At 48.8% G+C, this 18,853-nt stretch overlaps 1 protein-coding gene across 12 annotated transcripts in view; it reads right to left on the reverse strand.

The window, feature by feature from the left end:
• MYOCD (myocardin) overlaps positions 1–18,853 on the reverse strand; it is a 229,533-nt gene that overhangs the window by 21,719 nt on the left and 188,961 nt on the right. For 5 of the 12 annotated variants that reach the window (XM_021414982.1, XM_021414978.1, XM_021414977.1 and 2 more), the window contains exons 3-4: positions 6,617–6,682; positions 1,944–1,999 (exon numbers count right to left, since the gene is read on the reverse strand). In XM_021414982.1, the coding sequence (XP_021270657.1) occupies positions 1,944–1,999; positions 6,617–6,682 (122 nt within the window). Of the gene's footprint in view, positions 1–1,943; positions 2,000–6,616; positions 6,683–14,120; positions 14,704–16,699; positions 16,791–17,384; positions 17,885–18,853 lie in introns of those variants that run through there. The other 7 variants (XM_021414979.1, XM_021414985.1, XM_021414987.1 and 4 more) reach the window with 7 other exon arrangements.

The raw sequence follows: 18,853 nt of genomic DNA on the forward strand, positions 1-18,853 counted from the left end.
CTGTCCTCCAGCCCAGCAATCAACTACAGGACACTGACTTCAAAGTCTGCTGCACTGGCCTGATGCCAGCCTTGTACATAGCCAGTGACATGTTTAAACAAATAATAGACATTTTATTTACTGAAGCCTTTGCAATTTCTTCCCCTTCCCCCATAATTTTTCCCCAGCTTATTTTCACCACCACAATCCCTAGCCTGGACCACCTGCAGGTCTGCCTGGTTTCTGTGCCAGCTTAGAACTGGATGGTGCCTGCATTTGGGAGCAGCTACATTCACCTAACACAGTTCTCGCTGACGGCTGTCAGATCAGGTCCTCACTTGAGCAAAGTTTGAGTTGTGCTACAGATGTGGCACCATCGTGTTGACTCCAGCATTCTCACCACGCTAGTCCGACTTTCTGCTGTGATTACAGTTCCATTTGACCTTTGCTGTTTATAAGCTGTATTTGTGTCACTGGGGTGCAAACAGTAGAGAAAGACTTCAGACATGTTTTTTCCTTTTAGCATCAGTTGAAGCAGAAGAGCTTTCAAAACACATGAAAGCCATTACTGTTATCTGCTTTCTGTTTGCAGAACATCAGTTTGGAGGAATATCAGCTAAACAACAAATGCTATTGAATAATTATCTGGAAACAGCTGCTGTTCCTTTCCTGTCAGGGCTATAAGCAGGGCATCCTTGCAAAGGAATATTTTTTTTTATAGACTGTGTTCATTAGCGTGTTCGTTAGCATGCTCTAAAAATGCATGCAGTTGGGGATAGACTAGACCATCCTTCCCCTTCCTTCAGGCAACCAGCCAATGAAAGCCTTTGAAGAGCAAGACAAAGAGACACAAATGTATACGAAACTGTGAAATATATGACACTTCAGGGATACTTTGGATTGCTTGAAATTTTGTAAGCATGCTAATTTTTCAGAGTCAGATTGTGTTTCTTATGCTAGCCATTTATTACTGCTGGAGTCTCAGGGCAAGTGATTTGGAGTGTGTTTAAGTTCAGGAGAGCACTTCTCCATATTTCACAGCCATTCTGTCTTGCAAAGGTCCTTTTCCATGTGGCTGCAGGCACATTTTGCAGATTAACAGAAGCTCTTGCGTTCAAGCGAAACCTGTATGGCTGTTCCCTTTGCCATGCTGTGTGCGGACATCCTTCCAGCTTGGTCAGGGCTGCATGCTGAGTGCTACAGAAAGGATTTGGAAGACCAGTGTGGTTTTCCAAAATGTGATCACAGAGTTTCAGTGTGCTCTGCAAATGTCTACTTATATTGTCTCTGCCTTCAGCAATATTTTGGGAAGCCTGAGTGCAGACAGGTTATGGGGTCAGTGGGAGCCTGGCTCACTTAGCCCCTGGGACACTTGCAGTGGGCCAGCAACACTGCTGAGCTAAAAGCCCAGCTCCTCTCTGATGGCAAGTATGAGTCTCCTGGGGACTTGCTCCAGGTGACATCTGCATTCCTCCTGCACACTTGCTAAATACTTAGCCTCTCATCCATCCTGTTTGCTGCTGGCTTGCTCTAAGCTCTGACTTGTGTGAGAGTGGAGAGCAGTCAGCACAGCACGAAGCGGGGTGTGGATATGGCCCTGAGAGGAAAACAGAGGCTTGAGGTAGTTGGAGGTTTAGGTAATTGGAGGTTTACTGGAAGGCTGAATCCTGCCTTAGGCTCTTGTAAAACCCAGAGATTGTTTTAAAACCCCCAACCTCAGGGCACAGATGTCCCCTCTGCAATTTTAAACCTCCTGCCTGGAGAAGGGTGCTCCTGTACACATGAACCCTGGCTTGGCCCCAGCATATCTGAAGCAAGGGAGATGCCCTGACTCCCATCTGTGGCCACAGAGCTTTGGTGGAGGATGCCAGATGAGGGCAGAGTGGTGGAAGGTGCTTTCAAACTCAGCAACTCATGCAAAGCGAGCCCATGTGTTCACTCATTAGAATGGCTGTAGGAATTACCTTGGCTCGCTCCAGACTTTTTCGTTGTTCATGGAATGCGGATGGGCTTTTCAGTGCTGCAACAGGAAAGAGAGAGGAGCAGTCAGCACAGGAGTGGAAGCAAGCAGCCACCAGGATATTCAGCAACAGCATTTTAATGAGTGCTATAAAAATAGCAACACAAACTAGCTGCTCTCTTTATTGCGCTAACTAAAAATAACTCAGGAAGGCTCTGGGAAATCCCATGCTCTCCGCCAGGCCACAGCAAGAGAGCAGGGGGGACGGGGATCACAGGGAGTGCAGGGGGGACATGGGCAGGGAGATGGTGCAGGCTTTGGGATGTGCTGCTTAGGGGGACGTGCTGGAGAGCAGGTGCTGCTCTTCCTGGAGCTCTTCCTGCAGGTTATGGCATTGGGGGGCACCACGGCCCTGACAAACTGATCTAACAAGCATCAGGCTGAGGGGACCTCACCTGCAAGTAACACCTGTAGGTGACTGAGGCCAGCAGGAAAATGGAAAAGACCTGCCTGGCCTCCTGGGGCCATGGGGTTACAGCCTTCAGCACGGGTATTTCAACAAGGACCCTGGAGCTGTTTTCCTTTGTCCCTCTTCCATCACTGACTACCCCTCCATCTCCTGCTGGCTCCTTCTCATTGGACGTTTGTCCTCTCCTCTGCCCAGAAGCATCGGTGTGACATGGTGCTTCACTGGGCAGCTGTCTGGCCAGGACAAGGCAGATCTTAGCATCTCCTGGCACTAAGGAGGATTAACCTAGAGAGTGTCCCAAAGGAAGGCAAATGATCCCTGGGTCTCGGACCAATGAGTGCCAGTCCTATGGAGCAGTCCATGCTGAGTCATGGAGGATCTTGAGCACTTCCTCGTTTAGCCTGATTCTGTAGAAACCGAAATGCAATTTGTGTGGTGAAGGGGTTAATATTTCTCAGTCCCTGCAGAAATTCTTTTCTGTTTGTGTAAGCAAGCAAAATGAACTGTTCCCATTGGGATGGGGAAGGGGAAGGTGTCCTGACCCTCAAAGACAGCCTGCTACAACTCTTTGTTTGGCAACACTTCATTCTCTTTCCAGCTTCAGAGTGGGATACAATGAGGACAGAAGTTATTTTCACACAGGGCATGATGTCCTGCATCAGTCTAGAGAAGGATGATGAAAAGAATGAGGGAAGCTGGAAAATGACTGGGGGCCTCAATTGGCTTTTGGTAGGCAACACCCCTAACCTCCAGGGAATCACAGGAAAACACAGAGGGCACATTCCTGCTTCTCATGTTTGGAAAGCGACATACAGACAAGCCAGTGTTACTGTGCCATGCCCTAGTGAGCAGCCATGAGGACTGGTGACAGCTAGTTTAACCAGAAGCAAAATAAAATGGTGCATACAAGAAAATGAAGTTAGCAAGAGAAATGACTTTTACAGCCCTGTTCACTCTGAAGTCCTGACACTGGGAGCTTGCTATTGGCGCTGACCAGTCAAACACCATGCTATTGATGAGGAAAATGTTGCAGAATTTAGTCATTTACCAAGATTTTTGGACGAATTATGTGGATGCTGCAGCTTGTATTAGTCTGCAAAACAAATGAAGACATTGCTAGCACTGGTTATTTAGATACCTTGTCAGGCAATGACTTGGCAGCTTGAAACGGCTGAGGTTTGGAGGCAACGGGGCAGAGCTGCTGTGCTTGGTGTTGATAATCTTAGGACTAGTGACCCTAAGGCTTGAGTCAGAGGATGAGGTGGTGGCTGCATACAGCAGAAGGGTCCTTACTTCATGAACAGCTATTTCTGCATCTCATCACATTGGGGAGAACTTTGCCTTGAGGAATCCTTGATGCTGCAAGTGGTGACCCCTTCCCTTTGGGCAGATCTGGTTGGGGTCTGGGACAGCCCCTGTACAGGGCTGCAGGAAGGTTTCACTCCCACTTGTCCCTGCAGCCCACCCTTCTGCAGGAGACCCCACAGGGATACTCTTGAATTAAAAAGCTTTTGCCTGGGCTGTTCCAGTTTCACTAAGACAATAAAATAGCATGTGTTCAATAACACAGTACTCCATGAGCTGGGAACTTTCCACTCAGTGAACCTGAAGAACAGGGCAGATTCTTCTCTCACTTGCACTCATATATGCATCAGAAGTGTGGTTGTGTCTCAGTAAATGTGGATCTTCCCTTGCTTTCAGATGCTCACCCCTCACAGTCACAGGACTAAAGGGACCCGGAGGTTGTCCTTGCTTACCAGTCAGTGCCTAACTTTATTTGTAGTCTTTTTCAGTAGAGTTGATTGTTTTTCCAGCCAGTTGTTTAATGTACAACCTGAAAACTTCTGATCATCAGAGTCCAGTTTTGAGTCTGGACCAGAAGAGCAGCACTACTGCCTTTTGCCCCTGAGCATCCTGCTTTTGGCAGTTTCCTGCCTTCTCCAGTGATGGGACCATCAGAAGGTTTCACATTTCTTATCCAAAGGATCATCCAAAGGAGTCTGAATAGAGCTAAGGTATTGATGGCATTAATCTTGCCCAATCTAAACAAACACAGAATGGGCTTTGGTTAGGTAAGGACACCCATCTAACTGCATTTTGCTCAGGTACCACTGTTACTTCACCCTGATGTGCTCTTTTCAGTACCAAAATCCAGCCAGCTTCCTCAGTTCCTCTGAGGTTTCACTCTTACTGTGCCAAACTGCTGAACAGCTCAGCAGGTTCTGTGAATGGTCATCAGGAAGGGTTTCGGCAAGCCTTAAAGGCTTTTATCCAATGCTAATCTGTTAGTCTGACCATTCACCTTTTTCTGGTTTCTATATGAAATGAATCAGTTAGAAAAACAAAGTTTCTTAGTCCTGTGATTGCATCAGTTGAAAATGTGGCCAATGAAAACAGTTCTTTCTTAAAACCTGATCTGCAATGTGGAATTGAGTACACGGTCCTAGCTTGGTACCAAACCTGACTCAACATGGAGAACAGCAGTGCCCCTCTGTTCTCTTTCCAGAAGAGCTATTCTCAACCATAGTGACTCACAACCATCTGTATTCATTTCTTGCCCACCTGCAATGCATACGAACCAATATCCCATCCTGGTGCATCTCTTAGAGCCCATCTCATCTGCTGGCCTTCAGAGCCAACAGGATATAGAAAGGTTAAACAAAGACTTCTTTTTCGTAAGGATTGACTGCACGTGCCCAGACCACAGTGAAGCTGGCTGGGACTCCCACTTATTAAACACCAGCATCTTACGTCTTACGCTTCCTCTTGCGGTTAAATTCAGCAGTTGGATTCTGCAGGTCTGCTTTTATAACGGCAAAAGTTCCTCTTCTTTTAGTATTTTTAGTGATTGAGCTTTGCTCATGCTTCCCAAAATGGCCTCCCTGGACAGAAACCAGACTGCAAAATGTCAGCCTAGAAGCTGCAAGGGTAAAGAAGCTGTAAGTAACTGTCCCATGTGCTCAGCCCTGCAGAGCAGCATCAGGTATGCAAACTGCTAGGTTGGAACTGCAGCTGCATGGACGTGCACTAGGGTAACCTGCACATTGTCTGAGTGTGACCATTTGTACAGAATGAAATTAGCAGTTTTGGAGACATTGGACATACTTCTGGCTGTACTGCCAGTGCTTGAAATTTTATCACAAATACCATGACATTTTGCTCAAATCTCCAGCTCCTAGAGTCCCACAATTAAAATGCTTGCCCGTTGGTGGCAGGCAGCATAGAATCTGAATGCTTACAGAAATAAACAGAGGAAAAATGAGAAGAGTTTTAATTTATAATTCCTAAAACCTTGACAAATGTGATTTTTATCATCTTGCTCAAGTTTTTTTAATGCTTGATGCTGGCAGTACTGTACTGAGAAGGCATCTGTTGCCATCTCCCTCAACGTGAGCCTTTAGGAAGGCAGCTGCACGAGAAAGGGGCAGCAGAGGACGAGCAGAGTGCAGCAGGCAGTGCTAGAGCCATGCTCTTAGTGAGCTCTTGTTCTGCTGGTTGAACAAAAGCTGCATCACAGTCTTTGAGGTTAGCCAGAAGAGACAAACATGGCACAGCCTCTGGAAAGCTGTGATCTTAGCAGAGACCCCCATGGGGCCCATGATGAGATGGAAAGCTACCAGGATTGTCTTTCACCTGGGCCCCACATCATCACGGATTCATGCACATGGAGCCTGAGCTTTTCTTCGGTAGTGCTACTGGTTTCAAAATGGTTTCTACAGATGCTACAGGTTTCTGCTTGTGCAGAAAGGGCTCATTTTCATTCACGTACATTTTGAATTCTAGTATCCCCCTCCATTTTTTCCCTGTTCCGTGGGTCTGACCCTGCCACAGAAGCTCCTGACTTCTGCAGGAGGATGTGAGATGATCTGCCCTTGCCTTAACAAAGTGCTTTGCTTTGCTACAGTGACCTCTGGGACAGGGAGCTATGCAGCTCATTTTTTGGATGGTGTAAGCTAAGCAGCAATCCTAAATTCAGTTTGAATAGCAGCACTGTAGCTTGTGTAGCAAATGCTGAGCACCACTGTACGGCACCAGGGAGCACAGTATTGCTACAGGACTGGAAGCAAAGCCCAGCTCAGCAGCAATCTGCTCAGAGCGCAGGGGGTCTGAGCAGGCAGCTGGTGCCACACAGCATTCCAGCAGTGCCCAGGAAGAACGCTGACCCTCTGATCCATGAGTGGGTGAAAAAGGCAGAAAATGGTACTCACGTGGCATGATGCCTTGGTCTGCCAGCTGCTCACGGGTCCTTCTCTGCTGAAGCCGTAGCTGCAAAACTGTGAGAAACAGAGTGTCAGGAAGAGATGCAGGACTTTTTCTGAGGTACCAATACGTTTGTCAGGGATGATGTGCCATGGGTCTCTGTGGCACTGAGACCTGGCACTGATCCCTGCTGCTGTGGGGCCAGACTTGATGCAGCCAAGAAGCAGTGTCAGGGAGGGACTGCACAGTCTGCACCAACTCAGCTCTCACTTTACACACAGATGATAGGATTCTGGTGCAAGCAGTGCCCCCGACACTGACCTCTGCCTGATGCCTGCAGTAGCACCCTCAAGCAACCACGACTTCAGCTCAAAGAGAGTCTGTGTGTGGGCAGAGGGTGCTGGTGGGGAGGAAGATGTGAGGAAATTCCATCACTACTTCCTGCATGAGGACACTGCCATCCTATATTCTGAGAGGGTAAAGGTCCCATTCTGAGTCAAGCAAGGTGGTGTCAGAAGGTTCTAAAGAGAATGGCACTCCTGTGAGAAGTACCTGGTTTTTTGTGCTTTATTGTTTATGAGGTAACCCCCAGGGTGCTGTCTTCTGTGTCTTCATTGTCATTGGTACCTGCTTCCCACACACAGCTGACAGTGAACAGCAGAGCAAACTGAGTCCTGCACAGCATTGCAGTGGTGCTGGCCAGAGAGGAACTACGCAGAGAATGATTTTGACATTATTAAATGTATTTGGGTCACAACTGAGTATCTTTTAGCACTCTAAGATCTGTGATGTATGCCAGGGGCTGTTTGCCTAAAATGGAGTTACAGAGAAGTGAGGGCTGGACTCTCACAGGGGTGCACAGCAATAGTAGAAGGGGTCACAAGCTGCAACAGAAGGAATTCTGTTTGGTTATTTGGAAAAAAAATTACCATGAGATTGGCACAGGCGTAGAACAGCAGCCCAAAGAGGCTGTGGGATGTCCATTGCTGAGATGTTCAGAGCTTGTCTGGAGTTAGCCTTGAGCAACCTGGTTGATTTTTGAAGCTGGCCTTACCCGTTTGGACGTGGTGCTCAGGGACATGATTTAGCGGTGGGTTGTTAGAGTAGCATGGTTAGGTTGCGGTTGGACTTGATGATCTTGAAGGTCTTTTCCAACCTGAGCAATTTCATGATTCTATGAACTAATACTGCACTACAGCTGCCACCCTTAGGAACACGATGGGAGCCTTAAGTCAGCAGATTATGGCCTCTAGGAGGTTTTTAAGCCTATAGATACTGCATGTTCTTCAGCATTATAATAAGCCACTTCTCTGGACTCCTGGGTTGACTACCCTTGGGCTGAATCCTTGCTAGCACGGGCTTTGGCCCAAGTGTCACTGGCTCTACTACGCTAGAGCCCTTCTTTCACAGCCTAAGGATCTCTCCTGATACCTTTACAATGGGAGATTCTCTCCCATCCCAGCACTGTGGGATGAGTAGAGCTTTTCAGCTCCATCACCTTCCAGGAGGCATGGAAGTAGTGCAGGGCTCCACCCTGCATCCAGATATGCTTACTCTGCTGAGAGGGTGTAGAAAATATGATGTGGAGAGATCAGTGCCCACTGTTCCAAGCATCTTTTTGGACAGATGGGAATGTACCACTGATTGAGGTCACTAAGTGGCTTAGAGGCATGACCTCAGCTGTAGAGCATTGAGAAGGCATCTAATGAAGAAGAGATTCCCTGAAGTCCTGCTCACTGTTTACTGCATGCAAATACTGCTCAGCAAGTGCAGCCTGCCTTGTGCAAGGCTACAGAGCTCTTCGTGGCCCAGGGCTGCAAGAGTTAAATCATCCATTGCTTAGAGAACCCTGCTGGTGCTTTAAGATAATAGCATCCCACACCTTTGTTTTTGTAGATTTGTTGCCAAGAAGACTGACACGTGTCTATCTCCTCTCCTAAAAGGTAAAACATGAAACTCCCATATTTTCATGATGGAAACTCAGTACAGCTTGCAACAAGGGCACAGATCTTTCAGCAGTCAAACATAACTGCATGCATATCTCCTGCCTACTGGCATAGCACCAGAGAGAAGCCTTAGCTGCCCTGAGAGAGCTGGTATTGGAAGGGGAAGAGGAAAGAACAGCTTTTTTGTCCTCGAGAGCAACCTGCAGAGCTCTGCCAACAACTCATGTCTACAGCACAGCTTCCCTGGGACGTGGGATGGAGCTGAAGAGCAACCCTCTCCAGAGGAGCCCTCAGAGCTCAAGGCTCCCTGAAATGCCATTGCATGTCACTTTTCCACATCATCTATACAAACCATGTCTCACAATAACAGCAAGTGTTTAGTGAAGGCTTCACAAGAGATGATCACTTGCCAAATTCCAGCACTTTTTAGGACTCCAAAGATAGACTCTTGCTGTGAGGGAGAAGTGTAGCCTTTTGTACCTGGTGAAGGCTGCACATATGTAGTTCTCCTTACACCAGAGTGAAGCTAGTGGTTAGAAGATGCTGGCAAACCTTGCTGCTAGGGAAGTCTGTACCCTTCCATTGCCCCATGGTGCACACCCAGCCAGTGCTGGCTGTGCCTATGGACACCAATTTTGATCCCTGCTCTGTAGTTATCTACATCTCACCCAGGTATCTGCAATGTCTTTGCAGGAGTCAGGGACTTTATAACAAAATTAGGCAGTCCATGCTTTCGGAATACCAGTCTTTCCTCCTAGACTCTGGAGGTAATTTATGGCAACCAGTTCACCTTATACTGGGGAGGGCAGACCCCACTTTTTCTGTTTAGGGTCTTCACTGCTGTAAGCATAGCTCTGCACTTTCCCAAGAAAGAGATGTATCTCCATTGAACAGGTGAGCAAAGAGAGAATGTCCAAGAACGAAGAAGCTTTGTAGCTCATCCAGGAGTGGTTCCCTGCTCTCCTAGGTCAAGTGTTCCAAGTATTAGGGCATCTGCCCTAAACTGAGGCAATTCATGCAGAGCATCTCAGCATCAAATGACAATCAGAGAGACTTCAAGAGTCACATACAACACCCTGCCAAGGACACAGCTGGTGCCTTGGTGCAGCCATCCCCAGATGTGTAGTTCACCGTGGCAGCACTGAGCTTACAGAGTTGCTGGCCCATTCTTAAATCACAGGTAAAGGAGGAAAACTTCATCTAGCTTTGTCTATTCAGGGCAAGCTGACAGAAAACACGAGGATGGGCATGCACAAATGCCAACCACTTCCAGCCCAAGTTCAATGAGTGAAGCAGTCACAGCCACTGACTGTTCATTCAGATCTGGATCTCCTCATTTCCAAATCCTGTTGCAAATCATAGAATCATAGAATCATAGAATGAGCTAGGTTGGAAAAGACCTACAAGATCACCTAGTCCAACCATCCACCTACCACCAACAACGCCACTAAACTATGTCTCCCAACTCTATATCTAAACGTTTCTTGAACACCTCCAGGGACGGTGACTCCACCACCTCCCTGGGCAGCCCGTTCCAGCGCCTGACCACTCTTTCAGAAAAGTAGTATTTCCTAATGTCCAGCCTAAATCTCCCCTGGCGCAACTTGAAGCCATTCCCCCTCGTCCTGTCACTAGTTACAAGAGAGAAGAGGCTGACTCCCAGCTCACTACAACCTCCCTTCAGGTAGTTATAGAGAGCGATGAGGTCTCCCCTGAGCCTCCTCTTCTCCAGACTGAACAATCCCAGCTCCCTCAGCCGCTCCTCATAAGGCCTGTGCTCCAGACCCCTCACCAGCTTCGTCTTACCATCATCTGAAGAAGCATAGTCATGGCCAGTGCCAGTCAAGTTAGTAACACTGAACATCTCTGCAGGAAGAGGAAAAGCAGCCACAACCTCCAGCAGCCTTTGATTGAGAACTGTAGCTTGCATTTTTAGTTTTGCATATTTCTCTTGCAATTAACAGTGCTTAAAAACCAGACTGGAGGAGCCTCTGGCATCATCCAGACAACCTCCTCTTAGCTGCTTCTTCAAGAGGACTTGAAACTCACTGAGCCTGTGTCTGACCCCAGCCACATTCCCGTGCTCTTCCTTTGCTATGTGTCTGGAGTTCTGAATGCAGCCTGTGACTCACTTTGAGGATGTTGTCACCTTCCAGATAAGGGAGTGATTTTTTACCCTGAATATTCGTATTTTTCAAGATTGCTTGCAGCAAACCTGCTTGCTCCTATGGCACCCCATGATGAGAAATCCCTTCCTACAAAATGCTAGGCAAGTCAGAACTACACCAGTGCTTTTGCTCATGATCCCTTTGTGTTAGAAATATCCTTCTCTTCTGTCCTGGATCAAAGTCCCATTTAGTGACACAGCTTCTAGAAGCATCCTCCACAGAGGGCTTATGTCATTGGTGCTGAGAAGCCCTCTGGGCATCAGTCATGGCTGGCTCTGCTGACCCCACTTTGATCACTGCCTGTGACTCGCTAGCACGAGTCATCCTCCTCCCTGGGAGGTGACCTCAGAGCTTTAGGAAGCAAAAAGTACAGCTTGGACCTTGCCTGAACTAGAGACACGCTGGAGAAGCCCTGTTCAAATCACCTCCCAGGAGCAGGCAGACCTGGCTTCAGCCTGCAGTGGCTGCCCACCTATGTGGCCTGAGCCTGCAGCTCTTGGGGCCTTCCTGCCCATAGCTGAGTGACCCTTGTATGCCTTGGCATGGGATTCATCTGCCTGTATAGCTGTGAAGGTTAACGTATGTTAGCTCAGCAGCCGGTCAGGATGGAATGAGCCAGGGACCTCATCACCTGCATCAGAACATCCCTCATGCCAAAGCATGCAGAGCACCCTGGCAGGAGGCATATGGAGGCCTTCCCAGTGGGCTCAGGGCTCACGCAGAGGAAGCCATGGCTGTCTCTTGCCAAACCACAGCCAGCAGTAGGCAAGGGGTCCAGAGGTCCCTTCAACCAACGCTTCTGTGGCTGTCAGAGCTGGTTCCCTGGAAATCCTAAGGATGTGCAAGGCTTGCCTGGGGCTCAGGTCAGCCTCACAGCTGCCGAGGTTGGTGCTGCAGGGCACCTGGCCCCATCTCTAGCAGACCCTTCCAGCTCCCGTACATGGTCACAGGTGAGATTCCCATAAGCTGGCTTCCTGCCTAGGCTGCACCAGCACCTTAACTCTGGTTGGAAGCTGCATTCACAACCAGTACAATTGCTGTGCTCTCATCCTCCTTTGACACAGCTCAGTGCTGCTAGCAAAGGGGACAGCAGGGCAGCTACCTGCTGCTTCCTGCATCACCTGGGGCTCCTGGGCCAGTTCAGACCATCTGCATGGCCGAGAGGTAAACCAGCAGTTTCACCGGCAACTGAAGCTGGCAGTGATACTGATAAAAGCAAGAGCAAAGACACTGTCCCCTCTGCTGACCACCTCAGCAACCCATTCCTGCCCTCCTTGGCCCCAAAGCTGGGATTTTAGGAGCATGAGTGCAGCTGAGCGGGGTGTGGAATGAGGACTGCTCTGCTGAGACACCAGGGAAGTGACAGTGGGCTGGGAATGGGCTGATGGAGAGGAGAGACTCCTGTTTTCAGCAGCAGCAGCAGCTTAGCTGCATGCCAAACAACAGCTGAGCGAACATGAAACACCAGGCCCTGCCATGCTGGCTGTACGCGGATGAATGTAGAATCACCAGCACCAGCCAGCCATGGTCTGGGCTGTCACCACCAGCAGAGTAAAGCAGTAGTCCATCTGAGCAGCTTAGGGCCTGCTGCCCTGAGTTCCTCCATGGGTCTTGGATTCCCTGCTCTGCTGGTAGCCAGGACTCAGTACGTGGTTTTTTTTTTTTTTTTTTCTGTAGCATCACATCTCCAGTCCTGCGTTATCCTCTGACACAACCTATGTGGGACCCATGTGAGAAGAGATGAAGCTCGGCAGACACAGCACCGCTGAAGAGGCAGGGCAGCAGCTGCAGTCAGTCACCTCACAGCCAGGCACTGCCTTGCGGCCAGCTTTGCCTCTATGTGTGATGCTCAGCGCTTTGGGAGGGGGGTTTGTTTCCTCAAGTTTCTGTACTACCTGGGAGGCCAAACATCACTGCAACGAAATCTCAGCTATACTGGTGAGAACAGCATCTCAAAACCCATATCCAGGCCCATAAGGTGCTGCACTTGGGCCGGGGAAATCCCAGGTATTTATACAACCTGGGCGAAGAACTCCTCGAGAGCAGCCCTGCAGAGAGGGACTTGGAGGTCCTGGTGGATGAGAAGCTGGACATGAGCCAGCAGTGTGCGCTGGTGGCCCGCAGGGCCAACTATGTTCTGGGCTGCATTAAAAGAGGAGTGGTCAGCAGGGAGAGGGAGGTGGTGGTCCCCCTCTACTTGGCTCCTGTGAGGCCCCATCTGGAGTACTGTGTCCAGGCCTGGGGCCCCCAGCACAAGAAAGACGTGGAGGTCTTGGAAAGAGTTCAGAGGAGGGCGACCAAGATGATCAGAGGGCTGGAGCATCTCTTCTATGAGGAAAGGTTGAGGAAACTGGGCTTGTTTAGTTTGGAGAAGAGAAGGCTCCGGGGAGACCTCATGGTGGCCTTCCAGTACTTGAAGGGAGCGTATAAACAGGAGGGGGAACGATTGTTTGTGAGGGTAGATAGCAATAGGACAAGGGGGAATGGTTTTAATCTGAGACAGGGGAGATTTAGGTTAGATATTAGAAGGAAGTCTTTCACACAGAGGGTGGTGACGCACTGGAACAGGTTGCCCAGGGAGGTTGTGGATGCCCCGTCCCTGGAGGCATTCAAGGCCAGGCTGGACGTGGCTCTGGGCAGCCTGGTCTAGTGGTTGGCGACCCTGCACTCAGCAGGGGGGTTGAGACTCGATGATCCTTGAGGTTCTTTTCAACCCAGGCCATTCTATGATTCTATGATTCTATGATAAGTGCCTTATAAGAGTCTAAGGACCACATCTGGGTGACAAGGAACACAGATCCACCGCTACCAGGTGTCACCAGAGAGGCACAGGTGACCACTAAAGAACAACCAGCTGTGAGGGCTGTGTTCATCATAACACACAGCCCAACCCTTGCCTGCTCCTGAGAGCATGCTGTCACCAGTCTTCCTTGCAACAATCTCTTCAGCCTCCCTGGGAGCAACCTGTACATCCTCCTCCTTGAGCACAGTGAGGTAGGGCTCAATCTTTGCACACGCCTAACTGACAGAGAAACAGATGTTTGACAGCTAAAACACCAAGGTATAAGGTGCTGGAATGATAATGCAAAGCCCAAATTGATCTACATCAAGTCAGTGGTTTACAAAATCTTTATGAAATCACAAAACTGTTACCAGTTACAGACAGTAACTGAACTTGGGCACTGGCTGTGGCCTGCACGAGTGCCCGATTGGAAAGGAAACACGTGCACACACATTTTCTTTGAAACATGAAAATGAAGATTCCACCCGATGTCTGGCCTACCACCCTACCAAGACCTTCTGTCTGCTGCCTTTAAAAACCTGCAGATTTCAGTCCAAATCCCTCTCTCCACCACAGGCAGACAGAATAATTTCCTTTCCCATCTTGACCAACTTACTTCAAGCCTGGTATGTAAACTCTTATTCTTTCCTCTATACAGCCAAGCAAGTCTTCTTTGAACATTCACATCCATGTGTCCACAGCCAGGCACGGATATTACCCCATGCCAAGCCACACGGAGACATATTTATAGTGTTAAACTTCCACTTTTCACCGATTATCTGGAGTACCACTGTTGTTACACAGATGTTGGCCTTGTATACTCTTTTTCCGTATCACTGGACAGCAAAGGTCAGAGGTAAAAGTCTGCACTTGCCAGCTTTGTTTGCATTGTCTGATGACAACAATTCTCTGCTGCTGGAGCACAATTGGTTTGTATTCAAAGCAGAAGATCGCATAAATAATTGTCTCTGGGAAGAGTTAAATATGTTTCTGGAACAGCCCTTCGATGTTCTGGTTGATCAATCCCATTGACAACTGCAGCACATGGGATAGCATGGCAGGCTTGAAGAATCGTAATTCCTGCAAAATTTGTCAGGATGACCTCAGATCAGTATATTCACCTTTGGCAAAATAGACAAAATAAACATGCACACAAATCCTCGAGGAAGGGGAGGGGAAACCTGAGGACCTGCCACATGCTGGGGGTTGGACACTCCCCTGGAGCAGCTCCTGGTGCTCTGCACTGTGGGAGCTGCATCTTTCTGCATGGCACAGCTATGCTGGTCCTTCTCTATGGGCCACTGGGAAGACAAGAGCAGGAAGAAACACTGTGGGACCAAAGGAGGATTAAGGGACACTGTGTAGAAAAGCCACCAACTCCAGCAGCCCGGCCTTCCCTGAGCAAGCTCTTCTGTGCTGCTCTTGCTGCCAGGTGGAAGCAAGAGACCCTCAAAGCACTCCAGGAAGGACACCCACATGCCACCATCTCGCTGCCACCTCCGTGCCCAACTGTCTGACTGCTGCGTGCTACAGATATTAAAGAGATTCTGGGATGAAGAAACAAGTATGTCACATATTTCTAGCACTCTTTAGCAAAGAAAAAACTCTTTTGGCTGTTCAGTGTATGCAAACCATGGAGAAACAGCAAAAGTGTAGTTATTAAGATTTACCCCAGCTCTTACTGACATTAGCCTGGAATCCTTCAAGAGAGATTCTGACTTATCATGAGTCACAGAGCACAGCTAATCTTGCCAAGACCTAGGGAGCTAGCAGAGCTGCACACCTGCCTGCGCAAGACCAATGCCAAAGCAAGGATGCATCACGAAGCTCTGCATCCCCTGGGCTGGTTCCTTGTTTCCTGCTGTCACTGCTGGGGTATGCAGCAACTGAGGCTGCACATAAAGCAGGGACAGAAGAGGAAAACGTCCCTTAAAGGTTATTCACATAAAAGAGATTTCACTGCTTAAACCACATTATGCTAGCTTTTTTTTTTTTTTTTTTCCACTGTTCACTTTACTAAAATCCAAGAACAAACAGAAGGCAGCATTACTGATCTATTGGTACTCCTATGGCCATGGCAGTGGGGAGAGCAAAGGGCAGTTGTGCACTGGGGATCTTGGCAAATCCGATTTGACCGTAACGAATAGGCAGAGAAATCTTGTCGAATGAGAATCCTGTCTTTCACCAGGCAATAGTGAGGAGTGGCAGCTGTGGAAATCAGTCACGCACCAAAGAATGCCCCACAAATTGACTGTCCCAGAAATGCTGAAAGGCAGAAGAATTTATGGGCGCAATGACCCACAAAGTTTACTTTTACTGAAGAATCATTTGAAAAATATGTTTAGAGATCCCACTGTTGGTTCTATAATAAAGCCAGCTTACAAATAAAGCAGAAATGAGCCTCAAAAACAATACTGGTTCATTTGCAAAGAATGCAGGGACATACAACGCAGCCTGTCCTGCTTGCTTCAGAAAGGTGGCAGTGTTGCTTTGTAGTTGCTCGGAGGAATTGTTACAGATTTTTTTCAAATGAGCAGCAATGCACCATAATATACCAACAAAATCTGAGGAATGAGTTAATCTAACGAAATGTAAGATCAGAGCGATATGGAAACCACACCAAAGCCCTGGACCCAAGCTTTGTATAATTCAGCCGAACTAGGACACTCGTGTTTGCACACACACTCTTAGGTTTTCAACCAACTGCCAACTTTGCATTTGCTGAGAAAACAAAGTTTAAGTTGACCACCCAGCTATCTAAGAGATCCTGATAACACCACTCATGTCTACCATCAGTATCATAAATCTCCAGTCTCCAGTCTCACTATCTGCAGCTCACAAGGAGGCAGACACACACGGCGCGGGTGACATGCCAGACTGGGCACGTCTTCCAACGTGACTGCCCCGTCCGGTCCCACAGCATCGCCTATGGCACATACAGCTGGTTTGTCCTAACGTCCCCACTGATAACTTCACGGGGAGGACTTCACCCCTGAGACTGGAGCAAGCTCCTCAGGAACAGCTTTAGGCATTACCGTCAATATTACAGTATGTTATAATCGTTAACAAAAATTACAAGATTCCCGCTCAGAAGCATAGCATACTTACTATAAATATAGCCAGCGAATAAAGGCATGAATATCCAGCAGAGGGTCTGATTTAGAAGGGACCGTCCCATAGTTCACCTTCACTCACCTTCACTCACGCTGAGCGTCCTCTGAGCAGCCCCTTACCGGAGCTTCCCCTGACCTACGCGACTGAGACATGTTTTACTCGCAAACCCTCCGAGAGTGGCAATCAATTGTGTGGCTCTGGTTTTATTTCTCTGATGATGTCACTTTAAATACTTTTCATGTTCCATTTGTTATTTTTACTTCTAAAAATGACGCATTTCTTCAAATTCATTTTTCTCCAATTACTCACAACTTTAATGGAACAAAGTCAGCTGCCCGCATGTCAGAGTGAGCGCCGGGCCCGTCCCCACCACCGCTATCACAGCCAGACCCCGGGAGCACCTGGGACGGACAGACAGCGCTAGGTATGCTGTTTTTCACAGATGCCCTTCTGGCTTCCTGCCCAAATCCTTTAACGCAGGGTCAGGGCAGGGGACCCGGGAAGTGCAATTTTGCCAGAATTAACCACAGGCGTAAATCGAAGACAATGAAAAACCAGAAGAAGAGGAAAAAAAAAGAAGCAGAGAGAAGGGAAGATGAATTTCTCCACTTGCAGAACAGCCTTTGTAAGAGCAAAGCTGTGACAGCTCTATGACCCCCTGAATATTTTGCTCGCATGCTGCTTCCAAACATTTAATGCAAAACAGTCTGTGGCTACAGCTTGCCGGAGAGAGAAGTTTTAAGAGAAATCTGGAGGTTTCCCCTACCTGATCTGAACTTGCTCCGAATCAGCAAGGAGTGCTCAGACCCCAGGAGTGTCATGGTGTCTCAGGGACCGGATCCAGACGCCCCTCACTTAAACCATTAACTTCCTCCAAAGAGAAAAGCTGGCCACGGCTAGTGCTCACGATTCATCCAGCTCTCCTGGACCCTCTGGGTGCTTTTACAGCTGGCTGGCAAGAAGCAGCAAGTGGCTTTGAAAGATTTGGTCCCATCCAGCACTGACCCTCCACAGAAACCAACTGCTCCCCCTGTGCTGTGTTGAACTAATTAACTTTTCGCTAGTGGGAGCCTCCTCCCGTTGCGGAGTTTACTACCAGCAGCTGGGTGTCCTGGCTGATGTCATCGTCTAGCGGGGAGCAGCGACTATCGGAAAGGGTCTTAGCAAAGACAGAAGTTTGATATCTGATACTAATTACTACCGGCCGGTACGCAGCCAATCAGGGCTCTCTCTGTCTCGAGGACTTTCGGAGCTGCTTGGAAATATCAACAGAGCGAAGGCTTAACTCTTTGCAGCGTGGTGCGGGACGGGCCCCAGACCTCTAAGCACTGCGTGGGCTGCGGGTTCCCTCTGAGCCCAAGGAAGGGCGGCCAGCAGGGCAGGGGGCAGCTGGGCACGGCTTCACGGGTGGCAGTGCCCTCTCCATCGGAGAGGAGGAGGGGGACGCGGCCACCCAGCAGCAGAGGTGCCACTGCACTCTGCTATCCTTCATCCAGCTCCTGCAGGTGGGCTGTACCCGGGGCTGCACAAACCCTCTGGGGATGCAGGGGCTGCGTGAAGAAGCTGAAAGTGTTTCAGCTGCATTTCCCTCAGGCATGGCCAGAGCTGCACTGCTCAGTGCCCACCTTTGTCAGCACGTGGCTGCGCCCGTAGGATTGCCTTCTTGAGACATTCGCATACCCTGTGGCTCAGGCAGCACATGCTGCAGGCGCTTAGGTCAAGTCTTCTTGTTCTCCTACGTGCAGGCACTCAGAATAATGCCAAAGAAAAGAAGCAGGGTTTGAATCACGATCCAAGTTTCCCATGCTACAGATGAGCACCGTAACCCCAAGGAGGCTGGGCTCAGCCACCAGCTGGACATAGCTGCGGTGCAGGAGGCTTCTCCACCTACCAAATATTCTCTCATAGAAGAAAACCTTCCAGTAGACATGCCAAGTAAAGAGGCGCAGATCCTTTGAGACTCTCCTTCCCCAAGCCCATGTCTGGTTCACTTCAGGTAAATGTAAGAGAGGGAACTGACAGCACATTTTCACTTGTAACAGAAGCATTACAAGCTGAGGACACATGGGACTCTCCTGGGCAGGAATCTATCCTTCTAGATTCTAGAGCATAAACTCTCACCTGAAACTCCTTCAGATGTGGTGGGTGTTTTCTTTCTTTCTCTTTTCCTTCCTTCCTTCCTTCCTTCCTTCCTTCCTTCCTTCCTTCCTTCCTTCCTTCCTTCCTTCCTTCCTT

The sequence above is a fragment of the Numida meleagris genome, chromosome 17 (assembly GCF_002078875.1).
Source record: "Numida meleagris isolate 19003 breed g44 Domestic line chromosome 17, NumMel1.0, whole genome shotgun sequence".
Classification (NCBI taxonomy): Eukaryota; Metazoa; Chordata; class Aves; order Galliformes; family Numididae; genus Numida; species Numida meleagris.